The sequence below is a fragment of the Diospyros lotus genome, chromosome 10 (assembly GCF_014633365.1).
Source record: "Diospyros lotus cultivar Yz01 chromosome 10, ASM1463336v1, whole genome shotgun sequence".
NCBI lineage: Eukaryota > Viridiplantae > Streptophyta > Magnoliopsida > Ericales > Ebenaceae > Diospyros > Diospyros lotus.
In genome coordinates this window covers 33,134,350-33,158,488 of record NC_068347.1, presented here as the reverse complement: position 1 = coordinate 33,158,488, position 24,139 = coordinate 33,134,350, and the positions used below count along the sequence as shown (strand labels likewise).

General features: G+C 37.9%; 2 protein-coding genes across 6 annotated transcripts; one reads left to right on the top strand and one right to left on the bottom strand.

Annotated features, from left to right (window-relative positions):
- The first annotated feature begins 1,868 nt into the window (after positions 1-1,868).
- LOC127811352 (sm-like protein LSM5) lies at positions 1,869-14,396 on the top strand. The gene is made up of 4 exons (XM_052351123.1): positions 1,869-2,006; positions 2,246-2,369; positions 14,028-14,100; positions 14,193-14,396. The coding sequence occupies exons 1-4, from the start codon at positions 1,970-1,972 to the stop codon at positions 14,223-14,225; spliced, it is 267 nt and encodes an 88-aa protein (XP_052207083.1). The 5' UTR covers positions 1,869-1,969; the 3' UTR covers positions 14,226-14,396.
- A 194-nt stretch (positions 14,397-14,590) lies between these two features.
- Positions 14,591-22,866, bottom strand: LOC127811349 (uncharacterized). 5 transcript variants are annotated; one of them, XM_052351111.1, is made up of 9 exons: positions 22,532-22,864; positions 19,344-22,397; positions 19,016-19,129; positions 16,209-16,361; positions 15,871-16,034; positions 15,642-15,792; positions 15,301-15,423; positions 15,119-15,206; positions 14,591-15,000 (listed from the first exon to the last, which is right to left on the bottom strand). In XM_052351111.1, exons 2-9 carry the CDS (start codon positions 21,831-21,833, stop codon positions 14,813-14,815), a joined length of 3,471 nt encoding a protein of 1,156 aa, XP_052207071.1. In that variant the 5' UTR covers positions 21,834-22,397; positions 22,532-22,864; the 3' UTR covers positions 14,591-14,812. The 5 variants fall into 5 exon arrangements, with proteins under 5 accessions (XP_052207071.1, XP_052207075.1, XP_052207072.1 ...); XM_052351115.1 differs by having other exon boundaries at positions 19,344-22,367; XM_052351112.1 differs by having other exon boundaries at positions 22,588-22,864.
- Positions 22,867-24,139: the final 1,273 nt, after the last annotated feature.

Here is a 24,139-nt window from a genome sequence, read left to right as displayed (position 1 = left end):
TGCAAAATAAAATAAAATAAAATAAAAATAAGATAACAAATTACATATCACACTTTGTTCACATCAAAGTGCATGGGTTAAATTGATTCAAAAGTACAGGTTTAAAAGTCTAATCAAAATAATAAAAAGTTTGACTCGTCACATGAAAAAAAAATCAAAATATAAGAATTAAATTAAGCTAAAGATGTTAGTTGAACGATATAATAAAAAAAATGAATATATAAAAAAACAAAAAATATATAAATAAAAATATACATCGCCATACTTTATATGATATAATTTTTTGATCATTGCTATTGACTATCATATAAACTAAGAATGTATCATATAAATTTTTATTTATATGATATGAATTTACATGTATTATCTGAATTATTTATTAGTACAACACTTCCCAAATAGATACACAAAAGACCAACTTCAAAGTTAAGGAAATCTCAACAAATAGAAGTGTTATTATTGAAATATAACAATAAATTTATTTAACTTATTTGATCGTCAAAGTCTACAAGTAAAAAAAATAATAATCAGAAGACTTGAGCATTTTGATATTTAATTCAGACATTAAAAATATAAAAAATTATAGAGCAAAACTTCCATAAGTACTATATTTTTTGAAATGGATTCCTATATATTTATAAAGAAACATGAAATAATTTGAAATAGTGTAGGATAAAAATTCTTACAATAACATTTATCTTGACTTTTTTTAATTTTGCTAGAATTATAATTCTTATAAATGACATTTATCTGGTCATTTTGGCATTAAAATTCATTTTAAATCATTGTTTATTTTTTTAAATATTCAAAACAAATTTTAAATGTTAAAATTATTTTATTTTGAGCGTTGCATGAGACCCCTCGTATTCGAGGAAATGTTCTGGTTTCGGCGCCGCCTCTAGGGCCACGCCCAGCTCCATAGAGGTCATGGCCGCGATGGGTGCACTGCGTGGCCAGCTGAGGCCGCGGGGGTGCCCATATTGCCCATACGGCCACAATGTCCCAATTAATTTATGTATCATGTTTTATTTCTTTGTAATTTTATTTTTAATTGAGAACTCTTTTAGTATCATATTTTGTAAAAAAATAAATAAATTTATATATCCAAAAAAGAAAATGACCACAGTATCCCAATTAATTTTAAATGATTACAAACAATTATATTACCAATCAATTAAAAATAAAAATATCAAAATTGTATTTAGGTGGAGGAAAGCCACATTAATAAATGATTTGAGAGGAAAATAATAAAGAAAAATTAAAAAAAAATATAACTTATAAGCCCAAAAAAGTAAGAAAATCTCAACTTTTGAAATTAGAATAATAAATATAGTATTTGAATATTCAATTAAAAACTAAATTTATAGGAAAAAAATAAAAATTTAGAGAATTACGTGCTTAAAAATTTACTAATAATTATATTTACTGACAGAAAATAATTATTTAAGATTAGTTAGGACATTATGGTCATTTTCTTTTTTGGTATGCAAATATAATTTTTTTGATTGAAAAATGATATCAAAGGGTTTTTTTTTTGTCAAAAATAAAACTAAAAAAATAAATTAAATACTTGAAATAATAAACTTTGATAGAATTTAATGAATTTTAACATTTAGTTAAGTACTAAAAAGCCCTCCTAAGACATTAATTAGGCTCAATGGCAAAGCACACCAATTAACGTCACAAAAAATCTTATCATATGATATAACAAATACTATTTATTCATAAATTAAATTTATAATGAAGTGTTTATTGTCATATTCTTTATATTTGTATATTTAAAAAAAAATATTAAAAGTAAATTACAAAAAAGTAAATATTATTAATACAGCCACATAACCAAAACAGTAGGGTAGTATGGTAATTAACTGCTACTGGGGAGCATAAAGATTTCCCGTGCGACCGCAGTCTCACCGGCTACCGCAAAATCTCCCTCACTGCGAGCAAGACAAGGGAGAAGCAAGCCGCCATGTCTTCCAACAATCCCTCTCAGCTCCTCCCGTCCGGTACTTTACTGTCTCTACATCTCTCTAAAACCCTCTTTTTCCGTTTGTTTCCCGAGAAAATGTATTGAAAGCAAGAGCAACCAAAGTCCTGTTACTTTGGTTTTCCCCTAGAATGGTTATTTTGATTTGTTGAGTTCTCAATTCCGTGATGGCGTTTTTATGTGGGTTTGATAGATTTGGGGCAGTTATGCTTTGCATCAAAATGGGTTTGAATTTGATGTTTGATTGTGGGTTTGCAGAGCTGATTGATCGTTGCATTGGGTCGAAGATATGGGTGATAATGAAAGGCGATAAGGAGCTCGTTGGGACGCTTAGAGGTTTTGATGTCTATGTCAACATGGTTCTCGAAGATGTCACTGAATAGTAATTCCTATTCTCATTACATACACGTATATTTACACACACACACACGCACGCACACACACCTCTAGTTGTGTATTTCAGTGTGTGATCTGTTGTGTAACAGTATTTCCTATTCTCGTTTCACTCTCTGTGTACATAAATTCATGTATATATAATTGTGTATTTGTCATTGTGTGTTGTGGTGTATCTGGAGGGAGACAGGGAGATAAATATAGGGCTTTTGGAAGTGGTGAGGCATTGGCTCATTTTATTAGAGGGACCATTATCTGCTTTTATCTAGGACTCTTTTGTGCAGTTTTAGATGGTTTTCTTTCTTGTGCAGGCTTCTTGTTTTCACCTTTGGAACAGGGTTTGCAATTTTCCAGTGTTTATTCAATCCATACTGTTACTAAAATGTAATCATGTGTACAATAATTGAGTGTATTTATACAGACACAGAAAGACAAACAACTTCATTCACAGGTGTTTTGAGACAGTAATTGGAATTAGGTTTTGTGTGTTTTGTTTCATTATTTGGTATGCCAAGTTGTATAAATTGTTGGTACCACAAAAAACAACCTTTCTTTGTATGAATTGACACGAAAGAGTAGCTTAACATGGTAGTGGAAGATGTGCGATAATTTGGATGCAGAATCAAAACCAAAATTTTGCCGAGAGTTGGTATTTTTCTTTTATTGTTGGGTTTTTATGGATCTATCCATGTAAGTGAGCATATACATAGTGGATGAAGACATCAATTGGAAGAGCACATCTATAGGATTGTATCCCTATCCCAATGCAAATAGTTGTGCTTTGAATCTCCTATGTCCATTGGCCATGCTAAAAAAAAAAAAGAGGTATCCTTGTACCCTTCTCTAACCCAGAGTTATATAGTCTCTTGTTAATCCCCTTCAGTTTAGAGATCCTTCTTGATTTCTCCTTTCTTTCTGTCGTTGACTGCTGCTCCTCTTTATGTCATCCAGAACACAAATGTTCTCCATTTCATTAGATTTTTGTGCAAGCATCTCAATGCATCTCTATTCCACTTTTTCATATCTGTCAGATCCCTGATTTGATTGGTGGGTTCTTCTGTAATTGAAGAAGACTCGAAGTAGGCGGGAAAGTCAAATAAGGAAAAGAGAGGGAAGGAAGAGAGAGAGAGAGAGAGGAGGGAAAAGATTAGCGGTAATTTCTTCACATGATCCCCATCCTCGGTGGTGCTCTCCTATTTATAGGAGAGGCAATTATTTACATCTTCTAGAGGAGCCAAGTGGCCATGTGCACTTGGTTCTAATCCCCTGCATACAACCTCTATACAATCGAGTAACTACCCAACTAACCATGTGACCCAATTACAAGATTACCCTTTTAGGCGGTGACAACTCTCCCTTCCTTGAAGTATTTCTTGTCCTCAAGAAATCAGAAAAGTTGGCCACTCTAGGGTACTTTTGGAGAAGATTTGGAAGGTACTCCCAAGAGGTGTTGTCGGGGTGTAGGTGTGTCCACTGCACCAAGACTTGTGTTATTGGCAGTGAGTCCTGGTAAATCACACTCATTTCTAGGACTGCTTTTGGCTCCACTTCTACTATGGAGTCTTCATTTATTTTTGGTACCTCTTGGCTGATCTCCTCTTTTGTGCCCATGGCCTTCTTCAAAAGGGAGACATGGAACACTGGATATAGCCCTACTTCTTCGAGAAGCAGTAGCCTATAAGCCACGGGACCCACCTTCTCAGTAATCTTGAAAGGCCCATAGTACTTGGGACTAATTTTAGATATAGGGCCCTTAGTGAAAAGATGTTGAAACCTTTCACTTTCAAGAAGACCTCCTCACCTACCTCAAAATTCCGATTTGTGCGGTGCTTATTTGCCATATGTTTCATCCTTTGTTGAGCTAGGGTAAGTTCTCTCTTGATCACCTGTAAGGCCTCTTGTTTGGCTTGCAAATACTGATATGTTGTAGTCTCAGCTAGGCTATAGTGCATGATAGCAGGGATGATAGGAGGTGGGTATTCGAACAAGGCTTCAAAGGGAGTCCTCTTATGGGCCGTGTGATGGTTGGTGTTGTACCACCACTGTGCCAAGGCCATCCATTTGTTCTAACTTCTTGGTTTGGTAAAACATAAGCACCTTAGGTATGTCTCTAAGCATTGATTCACCCGTTCAGCTTGGCCATTAGTTTCCGGGTGGTAAGCTGATGACAAACGCAGTCCTATTCCCAGCCTTTGGAATAAGGTTTTCTAAAATTGACTGGTAAATATCTTGTCTCTATCTAAAATCATGGCTCGTGGCAACCCGTGTAGCTTGAATACATGGTCCATTAGTCTCCTGGCCACCTCTGTAGCAGTGAAGGGGTGTGCCAATGCAATGAAATGGCCGAACTTGGATACCCAATCTACCATCACCAGAATAGTGTCAAAACCTTCCGACTTAGGTAGCCCTTCAATGAAGTCCATAGTCACCTGCTCCCATGCTTGGGATGGTATCTCTAAGGGTTGGAGGAGTCTCGGGTAAGGCACCTGCTCATGCTTACATCTTTGGTAGGTGCTGCACCTTAGAATATACTTTGTCACGTCCTTCTTGAGCTCTGGCCAGTAGAATAGTTGTCTAATTCGGTGGTAGGTTACATTCAATCTTGAGTGCCCTCCAATGGGGGAATCATGTAGAGACGGTAAGATTTGCTTCTTTAGTTGCTCATCCTCCCCAATCACCACCCTACCATTGTATCTGAGCAGTCCTCCCTTTAGTGTATACCTTGGGTCATCTTGGGGTTGCACAGATAATCGAGCTAGTACCTCTTGGATCCAATTAGTCTTTTCGTAGCTGTTTGTTATGTCTTGCACCCAATCTGGTATCAAAGCTAAAATTGCATGATAAGTCCCCTCCGTTTCCCTTCTAGACAAGGCATCTACCACCAAATTCTCTTGCCCTTTTCTATATTGGATCACATAATCAAACCTCATGAGCATAGAGATCCTCTTCCTTTGTAGTTGATTGTGAGCCCTTTGTTGTGATAGAAATTTCAGACTCTCACGGTTTGTTCTGATGGTGAAAGGCTGGTCCTCCAAGTAATACCTCCACTTCTCTACCGCCATGAGGACGACTAGTAGCTCTTTGTCGTAAATACTTAGGCCAATATGCCTTGGGGCAAGAGCCTGACTTAGATAAGCTATTGGTTTGCCTTCTTGAATTAAGACTGCCCCTACTCCTGTGTCACAGGCATTCGTCTCCAAGATGAATTCCTTAGAGAAGTTCGGTAATGCTAGAATTGGGGCTTGGGTCATGGCCTTCTTAAGGGACGCAAAAGCACTCCCAGCCTCTACTCCCTATTGGAAGTTGTTCTTTTTAAGCAGGCTGGTGAGGAGCTTACTAATCAAACCATACCCTTTTATAAACCTCCGATAGTAGCCCGTGAGTCCTAGGAACCTCTTCAACTCCTTTAGGGTCTAAAGTTAGGTTTGGGCCATTGTGTCATAGTTACAATCTTTTGGGGGTCAGTACATACCTCCTTGTCGGATATGATATGGCCAAGGTATTCCACTCTAGTATCTGCGAAAGTACACTTGGACCTTTTCACATAGAGTTGATTAGTGTTATTAAAGGCGTGCCTCAGCGCAAGGTGGACCTTTTCACATAGAGTTGATCAGTGTTATTAAAGGTGCGCCTAGGCGCAAGGCACACCAAGGAGCACCCTGGGCGCCTGAAAGCATTCTAGGTGGGCGCAAACCAAAAGGCGAGCCTAAGGCGCCCCTCAGCCCAAGGTGCCTTAGGCTAAGGCGCGCCTTGGGCTTTTTAGTTGTTTTTTAAGGTTTTTATTTCACTATTTGTTACTTTATTTAATTTTTTACTGTTTAGGGTTTAAATTTATTGGTTCAACTACAAATTTGACAATAAGTAAAAATGTTACAACTTCAAATGCTCCAATTGAATTTGAACCAGATGAAGATGGATAGGGAGAATTGAACAAATTCAAGGCATGCAATAACAAAATGCAAGATTAAGTCACCAAAACAACACCCCCATACTTGCAACCATCTTTCTTAGGCTTCTATATATCACCTATGATCTCCAGATGCAAGAAGTGGACAAAAAGGGAAAAAAAAAATTATACTTTCATAGGCCCAAGTTAAATTAGTGGCTTTTCCTTAGTTTTTCATCTTCCTTGATTGTGTTTCATTTACTTCAATAATGTTTTGTTAAAGCTATTCAAGTCTCGATTTTCTTAAGATTATATTATTCTAGTAATAAAAAGTCAAGCTACACTCAATATCCAATAATCAACATTCTATTGGCGTGATCAATATTTATAGACACCACAGAGGTTGGATTTTCATTATACAAAGAAAGATGCAAATTTAAGTCTAGTATATTACCTATAAAAAAAATGTATGAAACTATCATCACGCTTCTAAACCATAGAAATCATCCAACAAGAAGAGTAGATGACGTGGAAGAAGATATTAGAAAATATAGAAATGTTTGATCTTGATGATGAGGATGATTTTTAGATTATTTAAAATGCATAATTAGTTAATCTTGATTAACATTTAAGACCTATAAATTTTTTTAAGATTTAATTTAAGTTGACTTAAAGACTTTTAGATTACATTTTTTGGCATTTTTTATTGTTCTTTTCATTAGTATATGTTGAATTTTTTAATTTCCTTGATAACATACTTGTAAATATGTCATTAGGAGTTATGACTTATTTTATACCTTATTTTTCAAGTAGGATATATATATATATATATTTTTTTTTAGTAAGCATGCGCCTATGTTGCTATTTAGGATTGTTAACCGAAGCCAACCAAAGAGAATTCCCTCTCGAATTCTTAGAAACTTGTAGAAACAAAAACCGAATTAAAGAATCAAGCAAAATAGAAATGAAATAGAAATATAGAAAGATAAAACAAACAACAAGAGCCAAGATTTATTCTGGTTCGGAATGCCTTTGGCAAACCCCTACATCCAGCAGTCAACACCCATACCAAGCAACCTTTATTAAGATGAAAACTGATCAGTACAACAAGCTTCTAAACCCTATCTATATCCCCGAGTACAAGCACACATTCTCCCAAGAATACACAAGACTCAAACTCGCATTTCTCTTCTCAAGAACGGAAACTCCTCACTCGATCATAGACACTATCAAAAGCTCTCTCCTATGGATTATCGACTACCTACCTCGCCCTCTTATTTATAGAAAGGGCGAGTATCCCAAGGTAACTAACTACTATGGGAATATTATAATTAGGCCCCCAAATTACAAAGTAATTACACTTATATTTAAAGCCCTAATTGATCTAAACTTCCAGCCGATAGACTTCAACATAATATTGATCTTCTACCGCACCAAACTCTAGGCAAACTCAACAACCTAGTTCTATCAGGCGTGCGCCTCAGGCTCCAACACCTTTTTGTGCCTTAGTACGCCTTGAGCCTTTAATAACACTGGAGTTGATGGTGTTTGAGGATTTCAAAGGCCTTCCTCACATGGATTAGGTGCTGGTCTAGGTTAGGACTGTTGATTAAAATGTCATGAAAGAAGACCAACACAAATTTTCCGAGGTAGGGAGCAAAGATATGGTTCACGAGTGCTTGGAAGGTTGCATGTGCGTTTGTGAGGCCAAAGGGCATGACCAAGAACTCATAGTGTCCTTGGTGGGTGCGAAAAGCAGTTTTAGGGTAATCTTTAGGGTTCATTCTAATTTGGTGGCACCCTGAAGTGAGGTCCATTTTGGAAAAGACAGAGGCCTTGGACAATTCGTCTAGGAGATCCTCAATGATGGGAATGGAAAACTTATTTTTGATGGTTATGGAGTTGAGCTGCCGGTAATCCACGCAGAACCTCCATGACCCATCTTTTTTCTTTACTAATAGGACCGGGGATGCAAATGGGCTTTTGCTTGGTTGGATCAAGGATTTAGACAACATTTCCTTGATTAGTTTCTTTATTTCGGCCTTTTGGACAGGGGAGTATCGATAGGCCCTGAGGTTGATGGGTTCACTGTTTGGTTTGAGATGGATGAAATGGTCAAGGAATCTAGGAGGGAGAAGTGTGGAAGGGGTGGTAAATAAATCCTCAAACTCCATTAACAATGTGTGAATTGGGCCATTAGGGTGTACCTGAGTAGTTGTTGATGGTAAGGACTTGGCCATGTTCTATCCACCACTTCTTTGTCTTCCTGTTGCATTTTCCTCCTCTCCCTCCATCTCCATTTCTCAAGCATATAGGGAGTGTAGCTGCCCTATTGATGTGCCTCTCTGCTCCAATAATCTTTGTAATCTTTTTCCTGTTACCGCCTTGCATTCCCCTATTCCTTGGCACTCCACCAAGGTCATCTTTGGGCCTTCTCTATCAAAGGTGACTTCTAAGTTATTGAAGTCAAATACTAGGGGACTTACAGTTCGTATCCAATCGACCCCTAGTACAATGTGGCATCCCCCCTGTCATGACCCTAAGATTTAGCTAGGGTCTTAGAAGGAATTGGAAGGAATTTGGGGAAGAACAAAGAAGAAATGAAGGGAGAGATTGAACAAAATTAGGGAGAAAGTTAAGAGAAATGAGAGGGAGAATGGAGAGAAATTTAGAGAGGAAAATGAGAGTTTCATTCATCAATTCATGCATAATCATCTCCTCTTACAATGGGCCTTTTTATAGGCATAGGTAGCTCCTTAACTAATTTCTAACAGCACCCATGTGCTTCTAACAAACAACCAAATATCTCCTAACAAACTAATATATAAGCCAATTACAATATTACCCCTTTATTATATGCTTATCACAATATTACCCTTCTAATCCTCCTAGGGACATGACACCCCCAATCTTAAAATTCGCAGATCAGCAGAAAACTCGTGCCCATTTATCATCCATTTGAACCCAACACAGTTAAATTGACTCACCATCCGGCTCCCGTTAGTTATCAAGACCGATAGGGGGGTGGTCTCCTGTAAGTGGCATTGTAGAACAGTGGTTGTTTCCTCATCAAGGAAACTATAAGTGCTGCCACTGTCAATGAGGACTACCAATGTTCTCTTTCCTACTATTCCTTTCACCTTGAGCACCTTGCCTAATGCCTGGCCTTGCAATGTGTGCATGGATAATTCACCACCCTCTTCACCCTCTATAGGCTCCCCTTGTTCTTCCTCATCGGCTTCTTCCTTTTCTCCTTCTCTCGTGCCCTCCATTGTCAATAACAACCTCTTACATTGATGCCCCAAGCCATACTTCTCTCCGCACTTGAAGCAAAGCCCCAATTGCCTCTTTTTCTCTATAGGCAAAGCCTTGGTTGGGGTTGGGCTTGGGCTTGGTGGATTTCTTTCGGTTAGCCCGCTCCTTGGCTAGGGTTGGTTACTTCCTCTGTTCATCCCACTATAGGAAGTCTCCTCTCTATCACCCTTGGCTGTTAGTCGGTGCCTCTTAGCGAAGGTTTCCAATGATAGTTTGTGGAGGCGAGCTTGCTCTGTTGCTTGTTCAGCTGATGTCGGATAGAACATCTTTATGGTAGGTCGAATTAGGTCATTTAGCCCACTGATGAAGCTGGACACAAAATAGCTTTCATCCAATGAAGTCCTTTGTTTCAATTTATTGAATTCCTCAATGACATCAGTCCTGGTCTTCTCTCCGAACCTACTGTAGAGGCCTTTAACGAACTCTGACCGGCTCCATTCTGTCCTCCCTTGGCTTTTAATTTTGGAACCAGGCATCCGCTGCATCATCCAAGTAAGTGGCCGTTGTGTTAACCTTTTCCCTTTCAGCCACCCGATACTAGTAAAAGACTCTTTCACACCTCCGGATCTACCATCGGGATCTGTCCTTCTCAAACAGAGGAATGTCAATCCGTGGCCCCGGTACGGTGAAGTGATTCCCCCCGGCTCCTCTGTTCGAATTGTCTTGCTCTGTCTCCTATTTCTCCTTGATCGTTGGGTCTTCGCCCCTCCCTTAGCGTCATCAGAATTGGCGCCGATGAAGATCTGAGGGGAAAATCCTTGGGGAGGCTGGCATGAGGCTGTCGAGCAAAGATGCTCAAAGCAACACTCAACTATTGGTTGAATTGCTAGCTTAGCCCAACAACCTCCTTTCGAAGCCCATTTACTGCTCGATCCAAATTGGCTGCATACTCCGATCGGCTCCAGTTAATCTCTTCCTGCGTGTTCTTGATGCCCAATTCCAATACATCCAAATGATCCTCTGCTTGCTCTTGATACTGTCGCATCCCACCTTCCATGGCATCCAACTTGGATTCCGTTTGCTTCGCCCTTGTTCCTTCTCCATCTCCACAGTCCTCAGGTCTTCGGCTCTGATACCAATTGTTGGATTCCCAATCTGACTGGTGGGTTCTTCCGTAATTGAAGAAGAATCGAAGTAGGCGGGAAAGTCGAATAAGGAAAGGAGAGAGAGAGAGAGAGAGAGGAGGGAAAAGATAAGTGGTAATTTCCTCACATGATCCCCATTCTTGGTGGTGTTCTCTTATTTATAGGAGAGGCTGTTATTTACATCTTCTAGAGCAGCCAAGTGGCCATGTGCACTTGGTTCTAATCCCTTGCATACAACCTCTATACAATTGAGTAACTACCCAACTAATCATGTGACCCAATTACAACATTACCCTTTCGGGCGGTGACAATATCCTCCTTAAGTGTCATAACATTTTGGCCAAATTAGAATTTGATTGGTGCTGACCTCATATTTCCTTTACCAGCTGCTGACTTAATCCTAAAATTTTAGCACCTAAAGCTACTTATTTATTATTGAATTTTGAAAGAGATTTCCTCCTAATACAACAACTATCCAGCAACTATCCAGCAAGATCAGCAAGTGATCTGATACAAGTCTAGAAAGCAAGACCTATAGAGCACATCCGAGAAATGCTCCTTCCAATCCAGAGAGACCAAAGAGCAATTGATTGTTGAAATGTAGGGCCTCTAATGTTCATTACACCAAGTAAAGGAATACTGGGCCATAGTTGATTTTATTAAAGCCCTACGAAGCATGGACATTTCTAAAAGTACTTTCATCATGTTGGCGCCTGCGGTTGTTTGGACACTTTAAAATGCGTACGGACACTGGTCCAAACATGTCTTATTTTATAAACTTTATATGTATAGTAGTGGCTGCTTCAAGGGTAAGCATGTGTATAAAAATGGCCCTCTCTTGACCCATTGCAGAATAAACAGAATCTTGCTTGTCAATAATTACTTAAACAAACTAGAACTGCAGCACAAATTCGAAAGTTAAAAATCAATTGTAATATCAAAACAATGTAATTATATTTAATTCTAAAACTTTTTGCAAGTAGAGTTTTTCTAAAATATAAATATTAAGTAGTAGTTTCAATCACAATTTTTCCCCCAATTATGTAAATGGAAATTGTTTTCATGTATGTATAGGAGTAGACAACATCTATGCATTAGGCTACCTGCTTTGTGAGGGTTGTTTTTTAATATATCCCTACTCTTGCTTGCAAAGAGGGTATTTATAACTAAAACCCATGAACTATGACCTTCTATTTACAAGGGAGCAATCTTACAATTGCTTCCTAGGCTCGCCTTCCATGTATGCATACAAATACATAATTTATTGTTTGGCATGTTCCTCCATTTCAGGTGAATTTTTTTTTTTCTCTGAAAATTTTCATTTCAGCATGTTCTCGTGTTTGTGTCTATGCCCTATATCTTTATCTTTGTTTTTCAAATCAAGCCAAATAATGAATAAATCTAGCTAATTTTTGGATGTGGCTTGATGGGAGGGAACAACACAACCCTTTGAATATACGGTGTTAAAATCTCCTCTCTGGAGCCTCCCAGCTGAATGCCTGCAGAAAAATGCTCCTAGCAGAGTTCTTGTAACGAGTCATCATCTGATCAACATAATGTTGTGAAACACAAAGAAAAGGATCCATTCTCAGTCTTCCTTTCCAAATCCATCCCCCCCCCCCTCTCCCTCCTGGCGCGGCGGCGGCAGGGGGATCGATTCTCAGTCTTCCTTCCCAAATCCATCCCCTCCCCCTGCGGCGGCAGCAGCAGCCACTGCTCCCCGCTCCCAAATATGCTGTCAACCATCAAGCTAATTACCCCAAATGCTCCTAACCTCTTCCACCTCTATGTACTCCCTCTTATTCTCTTCAAAGAATATCACATCCTTCCCCCAATGCTTGTCACCTAGTGCCAATGCTTGTCCAAGCGTTTCTTATTGTTTATTGTTTTATAATCAGACATTTATTAGATACTTTAAGAATACTTGTTCTTGAAATAAGAATATGTTTGTCTTAACACCACCGCCACCAAGCCTGCATGGATTCTGACTTCATGTGTATACATCACTAAAACAAATTAGAGCGAAGACTGTACTACTGGAGGAGGGCAGGAGATTGGAGACTTATCGGTGGTTAGGATAGAGATAGAGAAGCAGTGGTAGTAGAGGCACAATAACTTAATGGTGAACAACACTGTCTCTTCTACGGGCTACTGAAGTATCCATTTGTGGGTGAACTGTGAGCATGAGCTAAATCATGAGGCTTCTATGGCTTGTCACTTGGATATGTTTGAGAAATGATCTTTGATGTTCCTATGGAGTAATGATGGTGGTGAAACCATCCCTTGTAGGGGGTTTCCAGTAGTCATTATATTAGGAAAGTGATCCTTGACATCATAGACAATAGTAATGATGTGACAGTTTCATGCTGGAGTGGTTTCTTGCTAGTGACTCTCTCTCTCCCTCTCTCTCCTGACTGGTTGGGGAAGATGCCCTCATCTGGGAAGGAGGGCATGAGCTTCCAGGGGTACCTGAGTCTCAGCTTTCCAATCCACAAGCTTCTTGCCATTGGCAAGCACCCGTGATCCTGCCTCAGCCTAGATGTAAATATTCTTGAGGAAAGCTTTTTTGCTCTGGACAGAATCAATGCTTAGACATGGTTTTACTGGTGAGCCTTATTGTGCTTCACTTGAGCTAAGTTACTGCATGTGTTGCCTCATTAGGCTGGCACACAAACACAAGCTTTGCATGTATTGCTAAAAAGAGGTAATGACATGCAGCAAGCTCTTGGGGTTAGATATCCTAAATTTTTGAGAAAAAGTGAAATGGAATTTCAGTTAAAGGACGGGTAGTCACAAATTCTTGTTATATAATCTCTCTCTTCAGACAACTTCCATGCTTCTGGTCTGCACAGTATTTGATGATGTACGCACCATTTGCACCTTCTATCTGGTTAGTTATGAGCAATCATGATTCTCGTTCCGTGTAGCAGAGTGTTGCCAGATTTTCTTGCTTTCTGATATTGACATTGGCTAGTGTAAAATGATTATGCCTGAGGAATATTTCTGTTTGGAGGTTTGAGTGCTCCAGTTTGCTGAAAATGTATCATATAAATGATAATTTACTTCCACAAAACACGCTCAAAATTACAAAAAAATTGCAACTTCCATTTCTGTACATGGATGACACCCCTTTATGAGTTTTTAATATATGCTTATTTGAAGTAAAAATGATGGCAAAACCATTCCTCCCCCCATATAAAACTTCTTCGAGCTGAGCTATTTCCAAGACTAGTAATTGGCAGTTTTGGTGTCAGGCTTTCTGTAGTGCTATCTTTCACTTGATATATCTGTTGATCTTGCTAGTGCTGCATTCTTCTTTCCCTTTTGAGTATATGATGTGATTAAACTTTTTTTGGTCCAGTGAAATCACTTCTGAAGGGCGACGGATCACAAAGCTTGATCAGATCCTGCTCAATGGCAACAACATTGCCATTGTAAGTACAACAATATGCGATTGAGTTTCCTTTCTATTTTCCTTTTTCATTTTACAAAAGTACCAACTGAGCTATCTTGTTCTCCATTGCAGTTGGTACCAGGTGGCTCTCCTGATCCAGAATGAGGCATATAACCATCTTTTCTTTGTTTCAGTATGTTCCTGGAAGACAATATTATCGTGTAGAATAGGCTTTTATAGAAATTCCAACAACCAAAACCATCCCTTTTATTAACATCCTGTAACTTGCACAAGTGATGACGAAACTTTGCAGAAAGGATGAATAGTTTCCATCTATTTCATGACTAAGAATGAGCTTATGGTATGCAATTCTATCCTCTGTTTACCATAGTCCTTTCAATGATCTTGGAAGAAGCTTATTTGGGATTATTACCATTTTATCATGAGTAAGAATGCTGGTTGAAAGGTGAAACTTCCAAATGACAAACTCTGTTTTCAATTTATAGGAAGCGAAAACTGAAAAATGCCCCTTTAATCATAAAATAGCCATTGAATAATAGGGAAAATATGCCATGAATAATTGTTTATAATGGAACAAAGGAACAAATATGGTGGGATTTCAGTATACCTTGATGCTATAAATATTTACTCTAGCAAAGCTCCTTTGAATGGAGTCTATTCTCTTTACACATTCAACTCACCAAAGGATGGAAAACTGGCCGATTTTCTTTAATTTTTCTTAGCCTCTCATCTCATCTGGTTCCCTGATTATGCCGCTTTGTCTGGAGCGCCATAGACATGTCACGAAGCCTGTTTGTTATCTCTGTGAATGATGGCCTGGCTGCTGGGTCAGGCGACCAACATTCTTCCATCAGCTTTCTCCACTCTGGATTGCAGCTTTCTGACACTGGGGGCCGCAGCGCATTACTCACAATTCCACCTTCACAGCAAACAGAAACCCGAGAAGAGAAGGTAAATATAAAACGGTATTTTTAATACACGAGGCAGCAAACCCAGCTTCTTGGTTTGCAAGGGTTGGGGGGGACAAAAAATCTTACCAATGATAGCACCACAATGCATGTCTTCATAGGGTTCCTCCCCAGTCAAGATCTCCCACATTGTGATGCCAAAAGAGAACACATCAACCTGTAGTTTCAATCCATGAAAATGAAACAAAGAGAACAAGAATTGCAGTCTTTATCATATTCATGATGAAGTAATAGGATTTTTCGATTCTTGCCTTCTCAGAAACCCGAATGCTACTTCCATTAAGTAGCTCTGGTGCCATCCATGGAAGTGTTCCTCGTACACCACCGGACACAAGCGTATTGCGTTTGATTCTTGATAAGCCGAAATCTCCAACCTGTGATGGTGGTCGCCAGCAACACGTTTACTAAAGGCAAATTGAAGATGACAGACATAATCAATTTGGGAAGTGAATGGATGCAGGTGATTTGCTCTCTCGAAAAGCTTCCATGAACTTGGAATTCCAGAGAGCAAAGCTTTTCTGTTAAGACGTATTACTAATATAAATTTTGTCGATCGCTTGGTGGTGACAAGCGTCCTTTCTTCTGTGATTACCTTGCATATCGGTCGCTGTGAATCTCCCAGATTGACAAGCAAATTGTCACATTTCAGGTCAAAATGAATGATGTTTTTCAGATGCAAGTACTCCATGCCAAAAGATGCATCCATTGCAACTATAAGCTTTTTACGCCAATCTAGCGCTTTGCTGGAACAATTACAAGACTCCATTAAACGTTTCTTAGTAAGAGTTGCGAAGGGAAGATGTAAATATGAACCAACTCACCGTTTCTTTTTCACTAGGACGTGTCGTAGCGATCCATTGGCCATGAATTCAGTAACAGTTGCCAATGTTCCTCCTGGCCCATCTGGAACTACCCCATAAAATGCCACTACATTTGGATGATGAAGATTTGATAGGATTTGAGCCTCCCTCCAAAAGTCTTTCGTCTGTTGAAGAAGCGAAATTATACATTACTGTTTAAGCAAATCAGTTGTACATGTACAATGCGTCTATGGATCAAAACGGATTATTGAATTACGCATGAAGTACAGAAATCATAATTAGTGTAGGTGCCGTAAAGGAATTTCAGTGTTTTCTGTCGTTAGGTTGGGGGAGCGCACCAACTGTTCTTGCTCTGATGATCTTCCAGCAAAACAGCTCTTTTTTATTCTCTTGATTGCAACATCGGTTCCCCTCCACTTTCCATGATAAACTGTTCCATATGTACCAGATCCCAACTCCAATAGCTCTTCAAGATCAGCATTCTTTATGATCTGGACATCAATGGATGAGGTATTCAGTTAAAAGTGCAAGCAAACTTTCTTTACTTCTTTTCTGTTCATACTCTTCTTTTTTGCCCTTCTTTTCTGAAGAAAAGAAGAGCAAGTAATAGATAAATGAATAGGAGATAACCAATTACAAATCCTCAGGTAATGTCTAAGCCATCTTAATCTCAAATGTGGTCTGTCATCCATGGAAGCATTATACAGCAACCGTAATCAAGAAATTTCTGCCACTGATACAGCAATCTAGTCCATGAATGTGATCTATGGTAGTGTTTAATAATCTTCAGCAAAGAATTAAAAAAGTTATGTTTAGTACAGTATGCCTTTGTCCATTTGCATTTTAAGAGAGTGTTGTTGATGGCTCTTGTATGGCAGTCAGTTGAAAGGGATTCAATGAAACCTATTAGGTAGAGAATTCAACTCTGGTAGAAATCAAAGGAACAAGAGACAGTGGTTATGCTTTTATTATTGATTCGAGTGTCCTTTCCTAGAGTTCAAAGAAACAAGAAACCATGGCTCAGTCTACTGCTGAAGCAGAATACTTGGAAGCAAGAGCAGCTGTGAATCAAACCATTTGAGTGAGAAAAATTCTGACAGATTTGGGATTTTGGCAGCAGGAAGGTACTGAAGTTTTTTGTGATAATAGGTCAGCAGGTGAAATAGCTAAGAATCCAGTAGTTAATCACGGCAGAACAAAGTACATCCATACCACATATCGTGTGGTCAAAGAAGCAGAAAATGGAAAGGATGTTTGTTTGACCCACCGTAGTTCAGAAGCTCAGCTTGCAGACAATTTTTACCAAAGGCTAGATTTGAGTTCCAAAGATTTCAGTCGGGTATAACCAGCAAAAGTGTCAATGAGGAGTGCTGAATGGTAATACTTTTTCTGAAACAATGAATTGTGCACCTAGGATTGTGTAATTAAATGTTTAAAAGTTTGTGTTTTTTATTAGATTTAGAGTGTATGAAAAGATTTTGAAGAGTCATGTTTACTGGAATTAAACCATTCCAGTTGAGTGAAAAAGTGTGAGGAAAATAATAATTTTTTTTTTGGTTAGAAAGTTTCTCATCCCAAAATTCAACAATCACAATCCAAAATCTTTCTAGAAGAACAAATACATAAAAAAAATGAAAATAACAAAAATGGAAAGTTTTGATCTCAGACCGGATTTTATTCTCTGAAGTCAAAGGAAGTTTGGAAAATACAATATCTGAAATTGGACTCTTTTAGGACAAAAGAAAGTTTCCTATTTTGATACCCTAAATGGTGTAATTTTCTTGAAATCAAGCATTCTCATTACTGGAGGAGTCAGCATAGTTTGTTGGGCTAATACTAGATTGACTTAAAGAATTTTAGCCCATTTTGGAGAATATAATCCAAATTACCATTTTACCCATACGCTCATTTTTTACACTGATTGGCCTTGTTCCAATCCTCCTGGCTGAAAACTCATCTTCCATGTGTCCTACATCACAAACTGTGGCACATCAGTAGTCAATGAAGCAAAAAACAGTTCATGATATCTAGGGATGGTTATGAAGTGGACCATCAGGACTCCTTTCTGGGCTCACAATACCTTGCAAGCTCTCTCTCTCTCTACACCCCCCCCCAAAAAAAAAAAAAAAAAAAAAAAATCTACATCTCATTCATAGGCTTGTTACAAAATTAAAATTCCCCAGAACCAAAAAAGAACCCATGTTAAATGTTTCTAGCATTGTGATAAGAGTTCTAATCTTCTCTATAAGTTCAACTCAAATTATTGATCTCCATGTTCAACAAACATTTCCAATTTTCCCTCTTTAAAAACCAGTTCTCTTTGAATTTTACTATTAATGCAGTGTAATGAAGAGGCTTTTCCTTCCTAAACATCCAGCAATGTCCTTAACAACTGAATCGCTTCTATTTTTGACCTCTCAGGCATGAATTCAAGTAAATTTTATGGGTGATGAGAGGGAGAAAAAAGACATACTCTTCTACCTCAATAGGAAAAATTTGTAAAACAAACATCAGTGGAGGAAGCCCAAGTGCAACATAAAATCAGGATTCAACACATTCACGTATAGGAACTAGTGCATATCTTGTCATCAACGTATTGTACGTGCCATCTTTGTGGAATTTTCTACTTTCAATGAACAATAGGTTGTTATTTTCATAAGGGCTGAGAGTAAAAATAATAATGCAAAGAGATAAAGTTACCCTTCCCTCTTTTAGCCTAAGCTTTTAGACAAGTTAGTAGTCAACAATTTAACTTGGAACTCGAGTAGGCAATCTCATTGCCTACCCGATATTTAAATAATCGGCCATGTTTGGTCTAGATACGTAGTAAAGTCTGGCAATACCAGAGGGGATGTTTTAAGAGTAAAAATAATAATGTAAAAAGATAAATTACCCTTCTCACTAAATAGCTTAAGCTTTCAGATGAGTTGGTGATAAAAAATTTAGCAGTAAGAAAACATTTTAGCATGCATCGTCACTTTATGTGATAGAGATGGATTTCATGGCACTCTAAACCTGTATACGTGTGTGTGTGTATATATATATATATATATATAAAGAGAGAGAGAGAGAGAGAGAGAGAGAGAGATTGCAATACAAAAAGGGTTTCATCATGCATAGATGGATTAGAATTTAGTTTTTGAACCTGCAAACCGTAGATGCCTGCTTCCATTTCAGCGATTGTTGCATCACTTATAGATTCCCCCTTTGCAGCATCACTCACAGATTCATTCTTTTCTTCACCTTCATCTTTAACATTCTACAAAACATAGGTAGTGATTCAAAATTCCCAATAAGACATGAACCATGATATCAAAACCCAAAACAATAAATGATGGGAAAAGATAGAAATTTTGCGAAATCCACAATCACAGGGTGGACCATCCAATTCCAATCTAAAAGGGATGCTATAGTCATGCCATAATGGATGTTGCTTGACATTTATCAAAAGGTAAATGTTGCTTGACATTTACCTTGAAATCAGATTCTGGGGCAGAACTCTCAATTTCTTTTTCCCTATGAGATGAAATTTTATCACTGGTTTCCTCTTTTACATGTGGAACTGCCGAGGATGATGGGATATCACTAGGCATATTGTTAGTTACATCTTCAATAATAGCTGCTGATTTTGATGCACTATTCTGAAGGTGGTTATCTGAGATCTTTGATTGGATAAAGGTGGCATCTCCAAATTTTAATTCTGCATAAGAGTGTCCCTCAGGGCCTAGTGTTGGAACACTACTATCCTGATGTTTCAGTGTCTCCTCCTCAAGGAGATGAATTGCTCTACCTAAACTAGCAACCGTTCCTGAATTCCAAAGGAAAAGGTCGACAGGAGGGTCATTCTCATGTAAGTTTACACTTGAACCAGATGAATCTTGTGCAATCTCAGGTATAAATGTAGGGCTTCCAAGAATGACTTCTTTTCCATTCATGCCCTGAAATGGAACAGTTTGTATTCCAGGAAATCCATCAGAACATCTTCCACTAGTTATCATCCACGTCAAAAAATCCTGCTGATCCTCTGTAGTTTTCTGGCTGGTGTTCTCAGAGACTAATAACTCTTGCTGTGGTGTGGAATTTTGATAGCAGTTAATGATGTGTTGTTCAGCCACATTAGCATGCCACTGGGGATTCCCATTTTCATCAAAATGATTACTGTCAAAACCCAAAAAAGCGTCTTGCTTGTCCATCCTTTCCAACTTATATTGATCCTGCTCCTTATTCTCATTTTTAGCAGATTGGCATTCTTGAGATGTACTGGACATAGCAAAGGAAGGTGATTTTTCCATTTTGAAATTCAATGGGTATCCTGGGATGTTCCCACGTTCCAAGTGGGAAATGGACTTCTCTTCACGCTGCAATTGTGAGTCAGAGAAGGCATGAGACAGTGGCTTCTGAGGTCCAGGATACAGATCTGTTGGATAATCAGCAGTGATGAACTTAAACTGCAAGCCCATATTCTTATGGCCCATATCACCTTGACCACAGAGTGGAGGAGGGGTAAAATCTTTACCGGGTTTGTGACTATGAAAATGTACTTCACGAGTCTGGTTGGTTTCAATCAAATGTTTATTAGGCTGATCATAGTTCACTGCCTTCAAAGGTTCAAGAGTTTGATTATGAAAATGGTCAGTTGCATCAAGACAATAGGAATTTCCATATGATGTCTGGTCCATAACATAAGGACCTTTTCTTTCATGGGCTTCAGGGAATGCACCATCATCATATAGCTGCAAGTGGGTATTTGTAGGATCTCTATGCTGACCTGGCAGAGGAGATAAAGGAGGAGATTGATTGCATGATATGTTTGCTGTGGGGAGTGTACTACGGAACTGAGTGGAAGGGCTTGAGAGAGTCAATGAAAAAGTTGGCGAGATGCCTCTATTACCCTCCAATGGATGAAAGAAAGTGGGGGGATCAATGAGGAAAGTTGGACTGCAATCTAAGGTATTTCCCCACTGGCTTGCTTGACTTGACGGACTCTGCCCACTAGAGCTCCTCCGGTGACCTGGGTCCAGCATTCCATTAACTGCTACAACATATTGGTAATCAGCATCTCTCTGTTGCACAGTAGCCTCAAAAGAGCATTGGCTTTCAGCATCAGCCAAAGATACAAGAAATAACCGTAATCTTTGAGAACCTCTCCCTAAATCATGATACTCCTCTATCATATGACCAAGATCTTCATCAGAAGAAACAGATATAAGTGCATCAAGATCTTCACCGGGAAGCTGGTACTTGATGGTGTGAGGTTGAGTGCAAATTGCAGAAGTTTTCTTCAATAGTTCATTAAAAGTCAGATTTTTCCTGATTGATATAATCCGTGTCTCCCCTCCAACATATCTGAGTTTCCCATCACCTGGCCTAGGTAATATTCTTCCTCCGAAGCTGCATAGAAATTTCACCTTGGCAGCAAAATGGCCGTTTGATGATCCTGACCTATGGCCAGATGGCTGATGTAACTGAGGAGAGCCTGACCCATGAAGGGGTAGGCCAGTTGGAGCAGCACCTGCTTGATTATAATTCATTTCATCCAAAATCTTGGCTGGCTGTTGGCCACTGGCACTGTAATCCCTGTGATAATTGCTCATGATATCTGAATAAGCCTTCTGCTCTAGTTCAGATGCATATAATTTCCCAGGAACAAAATCTAAAAGATCTGTCTGACTCTCTGGATCTTGCCTTCTTATCCCAATAGGACTAGTAAGATCCTCATACAGCAGTTGATTATTCTGAAAAAAGTTAGATCCAACTCTTGGAAGCTGTTGCTGATCCACATCAGGATATGGTTCCAATCTTGGCGAAACACGATCCCTTAGGAACTCCAACGAAAATTCCTCACCAGTCTGTATGGAAACATTATGTACACCTTTATCGACAAAAAATTCATCAATTGGCACCACCTTGCCTGTATGATTTTTGAACTGTTGGCCTGAAGTACCAGGAACTTCACTTGCCATGGTGTCACTTTAAAGCCAACAATCACTTTAACTGTGCGCATAAGCATTTCTCTTTTCGTGATCTCCAGTGAAATGAAATCTAACACGGACTAAGTTTGCCTCAGCATTATCTAGCCTTCTGATCCTTATAAATTCCCCATCAAAATGAATGCTTGGTTTGCAAATCACTGTTGGAAGAGCAACAAAAAGCGAAACACAAAAGTCCAACATATCTACAAATTCAATGCAAACTACTGTCTAGTTGAATTCCTCAATTGTCGATATTCAAATGGCCACCTTCACAGGCAGCTCAAAAATGTGCCAAGAATCAAAAAGTTTCAGACGATGTACAATATCTACTTGGAACCCGTCTCAGTTTACCCCCAACTTATAGGTAGTGATCAATCATACTCAACGAGGAATGCCTTTTTCCAATCCACAAAAATATTCAAATTTACAAACGACCTTAATCCCTAATCAAATCATGTATTCACTCCCAATTTGCTCCTCGGATTGATTTCCAGTGGAATTCCATAGACAAACGTGCAAATTCAACTGACGCAGAAATTGAGGATTATCATCAACCTATGAGTTAAAGCACAAACTAAGAAATGAACGTTCAAAGACGAATCAAGAGAACGGTGCGAAGACAAAAAAAAAAAAAAAGCACGACAAAATTAGGTAATCAAAATTACATAGGTTTGAGATGAAAAACGTACACAGATGGATGAAACTGAGGCGCATAACATTGGAGAAGGAATTGCTGAAAGGTTACCTATTTGTTCACTTTGAAATTGCGTTTTCTTCATGTGTTTTGAGCTTCGGATTTTCTAGATTCATTCAGGCAATCCTGGAAGAGACAATTGATGTCTGAAATTGGATTTTTGTTTTGAGGTACTGGCTGATGGAGAGAGAGAGAGAGAGACCGTTGCATAGAGGCCGGAGTTTCAATGAGGAAAGAGTTCCATCTGTAACTAATTTATGAATTCTCCTCTCCTCGTACAAACAAAGACAAAGACGAAATTATATGAAAATTATATCGTGATTTATTTGAATTTTGGGGGTTGAGGCGAGACTGACCTTTTTGAGAACTAATCAGGCAAAGATCAGGATACCTCAAGTTAAAAGAAAATAAAAAAAAAAGACAGAAAAATGCTGACTTGGGCCAAAGCCAAATTAGAAGTTGCCAGTTGGAGATCCTTTTATACCAAATGTTTTGGATAGAAAAATATACAAAAATATTATTCAGATTTGGTACTTTTAAGACGAGTGTTATTAATTTTTTTAAAAAATAATTATAATTCTGTGAATACCAAAATATTATTTTTAAATAATATTATTAAAAAATATATGAGATGATAAGATAAATGAGATACAATAAAAATAGTTTACTTATACAAAAATAAAAATAAATTTTTTTTTAAAGTAGTCGAGGTGGTGATCAACCCTTCGTAATTATTATGAGATTGTAAGTTTAAATCTTTTTATACATGTTAGTATGAACGTTTATCATTTTTTTTGTGTATTGAAACAAATATTAGAAAAGACTTAATAATAATCAATGAAAACTTGTTATCAAATATCCATAAATATTTTGAGTAGTCACTGTAATTTTTTTATATAAGGAATAATATTTTGTTTTTTATCCCAAATCTAAAGGGCTCTGAATGTATTTTACCAAAAATTATAGTACAATAATGGGTCCAGCCCAACCCGACTCATTACTATAATGGGTTGGGCTCGACTAGACTCACTAATTATATAAGGTTGGGTGGGCTTAGCATCTTTGGGCTTGTGGCGCAACCTGTTCAAGGGCTCAGCTCAACTTGAACTCGTGGGCTCATATGCTCGGCCTATTGGATCCAATCAAAATTTAATTATGTAAAAAATAAAATAATGAATAATTTAATTTTAAATTTGAATTATTGATATTTAATTTAATAACCCTAATATTTTAAAAATTATATAAATAATGTGACAAATTCATAATGAGAATCAATAAATTCCTAATAATTTATATCTCATACACAAAATGATATAATTATTTTAAAATATTCTAAATACATAAATAAATATATATCTCATACACAATTGTTGGAGTTCGAATTCAAAATATTAAAATAATTCAACAGTATTTTAAAAGTGAAATTATAAACTATTAAAATTTTTAATTTTCAAACTTCTAACTTCTACATTTAAAATTTTTATTTTACAAGTAGGAATTTTCATTTTAAAAATATTTTTACATTTAAGTTATTAATTAAATAAATATATTTTTAAAATTATTTTAAAAATGAGTTGGTCTTGTAGACTTTTGTTGGGCTTGG